General features: G+C 26.1%; 1 protein-coding gene and 1 pseudogene across 5 annotated transcripts in view; one reads left to right on the forward strand and one right to left on the reverse strand.

Annotated features, from left to right (window-relative positions):
• LOC145261138 (endoplasmic reticulum aminopeptidase 1-like) overlaps positions 1-7500 on the reverse strand; it is a 938216-nt gene that overhangs the window by 519562 nt on the left and 411154 nt on the right. Inside the window, exon 1 of one of the 5 annotated variants that reach the window (XM_080119412.1) lies at positions 5897-6152. The exons of 2 other annotated variants lie outside the window; for them this stretch is intronic. Coding sequence is in view for 1 of the 3 variants with exons in the window: in XM_080119416.1 (XP_079975542.1) it covers positions 3752-3755 (4 nt within the window). In the remaining 2 variants the exon portion in view is untranslated. Of the gene's footprint in view, positions 1-3751; positions 3894-5823; positions 6153-7500 lie in introns of those variants that run through there. 2 more of the 5 variants (XM_080119413.1, XM_080119416.1) reach the window with 2 other exon arrangements.
• On the forward strand, positions 633-749 carry LOC145261301 (5S ribosomal RNA; annotated as a pseudogene).

Here is a 7500-nt window from a genome sequence, read left to right on the forward strand (position 1 = left end):
ATTATATATTCATAATTTCATTAATTCATAATTTCATTAAATATTTTATAATTCAAAATTTCATTAAACATTTTATAATTCACAATTTCATCAAATATTTTATAATTCATAATTTCACTAAGTATTTTATAATTCCCAATTTCATGAAATATTTTATAGTTTATAATTACATTAAATATTTTTTAATTCATAATTTTATTAAATATTTTTTAGTTTATAATTACATTAAATATTTTATAATTCACAATTTCATTAAATATTTTATAATTCACAATTTCATTAAATATTTTATAGTTTGTAATTACATTAAATATTTTTTAATTCATAATTTCATTAAATATTTTCTAGAAACTCATTCTTAACATGGGGTTAATTATTCTGTTCCTACACCATATTTATAGTTTGCATGTCAATCTTGGACTATTTTCAATTGTTTATGAAAGGAATCAAATGGCATTTTGTACACTAACAAAAATTAATACAAATCGACGTTTTTTTGTTTTTTTTTAAGAAAAGTAAATCTTTAGTTTTCTCACAATTTTCAATAAGTGGCGAGAAAAAATATTTGAGAAAAAATATTTGGAATAATATACGTGTGTGTGTAAATTACACCACCCGTAAGTGCATTTTGAATATACAGCATAATCGCGTTGACACACTGGTTCTCGTCAGATCACCGAAGTTAAGCAACGTTTAGCCTGGTTAGTATCAGATGGGTGACCAGTTGGGAATTCTAGGCGCTGTATGTGTTCTCCGCTTATCTCTGCATTTGTTTCCAGTCGTCCTGTACTTTATTTGCCACTGGTATTTAACAATGTCGACTTAGGAGAGGTGTGGTTGGAGATTGCGCACCTTCTGCCACAAAAATTTCATGCGCAGGCAACCCTTTGTAGGAATCGTTAGTCTGTCCAAGACTGAAGGAGCCTGTTTGTTTTTTTTTTTTTTGTAAGTGCATTTCCTACGTTTACAAACATATATGGATCTATTTATGGAATTTATTTAACAACTTACAGATTAAATCGTAATGTAAGAACCCATGGATGAGTTATGATTAAAGTCTGGTGCAAGGAACTCGTTTATCTCCCAAACTGTCATGACTGATTTTTTCTACCTTCAGCGAAAGGAGAAAACACAGTGTTATTATTTTAGGCTTTGCTTAACACACGTCTTGTTGCGTGATGATTTCAGAACATGCACAGCACTCAAGTATACAAACTGAATAATATAGGGTTATAAAGTACTTCATTTAAAAAAAAACATCTTTATTTTGGAGATCACAATTGTTGTTCATTCTCTATCCTTATTTTGTAATTTATCTCCCCCTAGTTCCCACTCCTACTCCCACTTCGAGATTAACCTGCTTGTTTTCAGGTTTTTAAAACAATTTTAAAAACAGTGAGCGGGTTGCACTTAGAATGGGTTTAGAGATCTTTACTAATCTGCCCCTTATCTTATTTTATTTGGATTTTGTGGATTATTTATAATTTGTCCCACTCCTGCTTCCATGTCATTTTTTTATATAAAATTTATTTTAAAACATATTTTAAATGGGATTATGACCAAAAAGCGAATGCGGTATTCAAGGGATTAATTAGCTTAGAGTAAGATTTTTTAAAATTGTAAGACAAAATCTGATATAATTATCGACCCTCTCAATCCCCCCAAACAATTTTGGTCGCGTTATTGTTTTCAATTTATTGTCAGTTTTTGAATTTTTGTTGAAAATCAAATAAACCGACATTTTAAGTACACATCATTTGAATTAAATTTTATGAGAACATTTAAGATATACGGAAATCGTAATCAAAATGAAACAATGTCTTTAAAAAAGTTAGGAACAAATATTTACTTGGAAATAATTACTCTTTATAGGTGTAATTTATAGTTAATACCTCATCATTTGTTACTTTTAAACAAAAAAATCACTTTTCATTTGACAATAATGTATTTTACGTCATATCTTTACAAGTTAATAACATAATATGAACTCCTACATTTGATAAGATGGTTGTTGAGAGTGGTCATTTCATATTTGACCTTCAATGAATAATGGAGAAAGTCAATGTGTTTAACTTTTCATGCTACACATTGGCTTTCTCTGATATAACTTGAAAGAAACCTATAAATGGAGATTTGGTTTAGTGAAGAGTTGTTATGTAAACATCAGATATACTGCGCTGCTACCCTCAACAGCTTAAACATATTTAATTATATGCTTTTTTTTAACAGTTATTACCAAATATATTTTCATGTAAAATCATTGAAAAAAATGGCTAAAAATTAAAAAAAAAAAGGCAATAAAACGTTTCAAGTGTTCTAATAATTGCTTTCAAATAGATATATTTTGTAAAATAGTGAAGAAAAGGCCAACATTTTAAGTCCTACACAATATTGAAGACAAAAAATTCTTAACAAATTAATTATAGCGTTTTAGTTAATAATTACTATCAAATTAATATTTTTGTAAAATAATCAGAAAAAACCCAAAATTAAAGCCAAATTTTAAATAATACCAAATACAATTTTTGAAGGCCAAACTACTTAAAAAAAAAAAAAAAGGCTAAATTCACGAAATTTTGCCTGATAAAAAAAATCTGGCAACCCTGTTGTACTGCATTGTAACCTTTTATTTTTAATTAAAACCAGAAATAACAGGAAGTATTTTATATCCAGAGCCTATGTTGGCCTGACACCGTTCTCTGATGACGGGATAGCCGATCTGTAACAACGTGGGGATGGAATTTCTTTTTCTCAAATGAAACCACCAGGTTTATCATTTACAAAATTAACTTTTTCTTGGTAACACCGGAAATCACATCTGATGAGTTGGTGAGAAAACAGATTTTTATGAAGACATAAAATCATAAAATTGCCATCCTATTAACGAAACGGCTGTAATGAAGAGATCCAAGATGAAATAAACAAAAGTTATAAAAAAGAAAAAAAATGTAAGTTTTTGAATTTCAACAACATTTTGTACTATATATGCTCTGCACCTATAAAATAAATACATTAAGCTTTACTCGAAATTAGCGGCGATTCAGTTTTTATCATAACAGTCTCAACCCATTAAACGAAAACGGTATACATTGAAATTAACAATATTTCAAAAATAAACATTTATAAAATAATATATATATATAAATATATATATATATATATATATATATATATATATATATATATATATATATATGTGTGTGTGTGTGTGTGTGTGTGTGTGTATTATTTATAGAGGTGTATTAAAAATGAACTCTCACTTGAACTATTATCAGCATTGGCTGGACTACAATGGTCATCAATTTAGACATTTACAAACATGATTCTTCAGTTAGATTTGTCTTGTATTAGAAGCTATTCCATTTCAATCTATATTCATAAATAAAGGTTCTATCGTCATTCGAAGTGTAAGCACATTTTTTTACATTTTTAGACATTCTGTATATTAGAGACCTCTAACGCATACTACTGATTTAACCCATCTCTATATGTAACATGATGTGACTGTGATCTAATTTAATATTCAATATTATCATCATAACTTTTGTACCATTTGAAAGAAGAAGCTTCAAATAAACTAGTAATTTTTTTTTAAATTTTAATCATACGAAAATAATGAAACTGCAAGATTAAAATTGTTTTTACATTATCAACGCCTTAAAACAACCTTTTGAAAGCATGAATACACGTGTTTAAAAAATTGGCAAAAATAAACTAATCGTAAGATTTTCATGAAATTTTCGATACTTACTCATTTTTAAGTTAACTTGTATTTTGAAAGCCGTTTTCGTTACATATCTCTGGGTATTTTCTTTTTTTTTAGTTGTCAGGCACCTATATTTCCTGTTAGGAAAACTTAACAAAATACGTGTAGGTTGATGAAAATGGCAATATTTATGAAGCTGATGTGTTTAAATAAGGAAAATATTTATTATATATATATATATATATATTTATTTTATATAAACCTATTCATTTATTTGAATTGGTAAATAAGAAATGGACCTAAAATCAATATTGTCCATTTTTTTTATAACTTCAAGTAAAATAAATAATAATTTTCTGTATATACATATTTGGGTAGGCTAAGTGCAGTATCCACCGCACCAAGTAGTAGAAATTTCCAGGTTGGTGTCTGATGGCATATTAATTCACTGGGAGAGATACCCCCCCCACACCAATTTTAGTCAAGACATAACTCTCAAGTGAAAACCTGCGTTCTACTGTATGCTTTGTCTTGTGGCAGTCATCCGCACTGACAAGGATTAGCAGAGAATAGCAAAAAGTGTGATTGGTTCTACACAAAGCCTTCACCACTATAAACAAATCATATGTATGGATTTCCGAACAATTTAATTGTTATGGCGGAAGTTCATACGCGGAAATCAACGGAAGAGTCCATTATATATACAGAAAAATTTTTTTTTTTCTTCAGCTTTATAAAATGTTGCAACTTTTATCAACCTACATTTATTTTGTTTAGTTTTTGTAACATGAAATATAAAGGGGAGGAAGACACCAGCAAAAACACAAAAGTTCCTCTCATATGTTTAACGAAAACAGCTTTTAAAACATGAGTTAATTTATAAATGAATAACTATCGAAAATTCCATAAAAATTTGACCATTAATTGATTTTTGCTAGATTTGTAAAAACACGAGTATGTTTACGCTTTCAAAACGGTTGTTTTTAAGGCGGCTATCATGTAAACACAATGTTAATCTTGCATTTTCATTATTTTCGTTCAGTGGAAAAATTTTTCTAAAAATATTATTAATTTATTTGAAGTTTTTTTTAAATTGTACAAAATTTATGATGATAATATTAAATTAGATTATAGTTATAGCGTGTTACATATGGCAGGGGCAAATATGCCGCGTGCATTGGAGGTCCTTACTATATATATATATATATATATATTAGAGGTCCTTCTATATATATATATATATATATATATATATATATATTAGAGGTCCTTCTATATATATATATATATATATATATATATATATTAGAGGTCCTTCTATATATATATATAAATATATATATATATATATATATATATATATATATATATATATATATTATAGGTCCTTAATATATGTATATATATATATATATTAGAGGTCCTTAATATATATATATATATATATATATTAGAGGTCCTTAATATATATATATATATATATATATATATTAGAGGTCCTTAATATATATATATATATATATATATATATATATATATATATATATATTAGAGGTCCTTAATATATATATATATATATATATATATATATATATATATATATATATATAAGTAAGAATTTTCAACCTATATACTCAACAATTTTTTTATCTACAGACTTGAAATTTGGTATATAGTGTATTAAAACATATGGAAAACATTTAAGGAGTCCACTAGTATATATATATATATATATATATATATATATATATATATAGAGAGAGAGAGAGAGAGAGAGAGAGATAGATAGATATAGATATATATAGATATATATCTTTGTTTATTGTATGATGAGCATTGATGTTTTACATTCTTGCATTTTATCTTTGAAATAATCTTTAGTTTTTTTTTGGGGGGGGGGTTGCTAAGAGAATCTTTAAATAATATATAATCATAAATAACAAAATCTTAATGATTTTATTCCAAGGTAATATATGTCGAAATATTATATAATTATTTAGCAAAAGTAAATACACTATCTTTATTCAAACAATCATGACTAAAACTATGCGTGCATAACACTATAACTTCATGCAAGTATTATAGGCTCATAGTTAGTCTAAAAATTGTGTACTTACGTAGTGGTGGCTTTGCTAACCGTAAACAGATCAAGCGAATGAAGAAATTTGTAATATATTTTTCGATACTCACAAGTTGAAAATAAACAAGTTTCACGCTTGTCCAAAGTCGTAAAGCAAATGGCGATTCTGCAATTAATGATGGCGGCTAAATAGGCCTCGGCAATTTACATATTTTCCACAAATCGAGCATGTCACCCTCGACACCACCTTCCTCGCCGTTAACCAAACGTGTGTATCTAAAGATGTAAGTATACGGATGCTTTGTTTCTGTTCGCAGATGCCAGCTGTTAACCAGTATTTGAATTTAGAGAATGCTTATGAAAACTGATAAGTTTGGGAAAAGTCGTAGTGTTTTATCAATAAGTTGCAACAATTATAGTTTTGTGGAGCTTAGCAGTTGATTTATATGAGGCAATAGTTTCATTAAACTCTAATTAACACACACATAAATTTTAAGTGAGTTCAAATTAATCTGAATGCTTCTTGTAATACTCAGCATTTCTCTATAAAGAAGTAACATTAATACATCATCTAAAAATAACAACATATATACAGTGACCGCCAAATTTATGGAGTGTTTTTGATTTTCGTAACAGAGTCTGTCTTAAAAAATCTACAAAAAAAATCAGGTAATTATCTAATTAGTACAAAATTTTTACAGAATATTAACTAAAGAATGCACTTTATGTGAGTGATCCAAGATGGTGGCGGTAAGCACATGGTTCCTAAAATGTACGAGATCATGCTAAATAATTGAATTATTTGAATTTATTTAAATATAAAGTAACTATACTCTAATATTTTTAGCCAATCAGTAAATTTTATTTAGACATAAAAAGTTAGTTTAACTGATTCGAAAACATTTTTTAAAAATATTTATGTTTTGTGTACATTCGACGAAAGCTGGATCAAAGGTGTTTTTTTTTTAATTAAAATTCTATTAAAAATTATAGAAAAGCATTATATTATTCGGCTTTAAAAATAATTAGTTTCAGGGACTTATCTTTCTGGTAAAATCAAAAGTTGTTCAGACATAACAGATTTTAATAGATTTTAAAGAGCTTTATTTTCTAAAGCTTATTAAAATTTATTAAAATCTATTTATATATATATATATATATATATATATATATATATATATATATATATATATCTTGTTAATTTTTTTAAACAATAATACGATTAAGTAGCGTCTTCACATCGAAGATGTTTTTACTTAGCAAATCACATGTAAACAAATATTTGTTTTTATTTATATTTTTTTTTCTTATTTTTAAAACAGTAATATATATATTCTTGTTTTTAAAATAGTAATATATATATATGTGTGTATTTTATCATTTTTAAAACAGTAATATATATATATATTCTTGTTTTTAAAACAGTAATATATATATATATATTCTTGTTTTTAAAACAGTAATATATATATATATATATATATATATATATATATATATATATATATATAAGGTACTTAAGCTTTTATGCATTTTTATTCTCACAGCATTTATATTAACATGTCGCAGAACGGATCTTGTAATCCTAAACTTACTTATTAATAGTTTATCTTTTTATATTTTATTTATCTATATTTTTTTCATATATTAGTAAAAATAGTAACCGTATTATTTTACATTTTTTGGTATTATCCACTGGAGAGCCATGTATTTA

The sequence above is a fragment of the Euprymna scolopes genome, chromosome 37 (genome assembly GCF_053919585.1).
Source record: "Euprymna scolopes isolate OS-2025 chromosome 37, ASM5391958v1, whole genome shotgun sequence".
Taxonomy (NCBI): Eukaryota; Metazoa; Mollusca; class Cephalopoda; order Sepiida; family Sepiolidae; genus Euprymna; species Euprymna scolopes.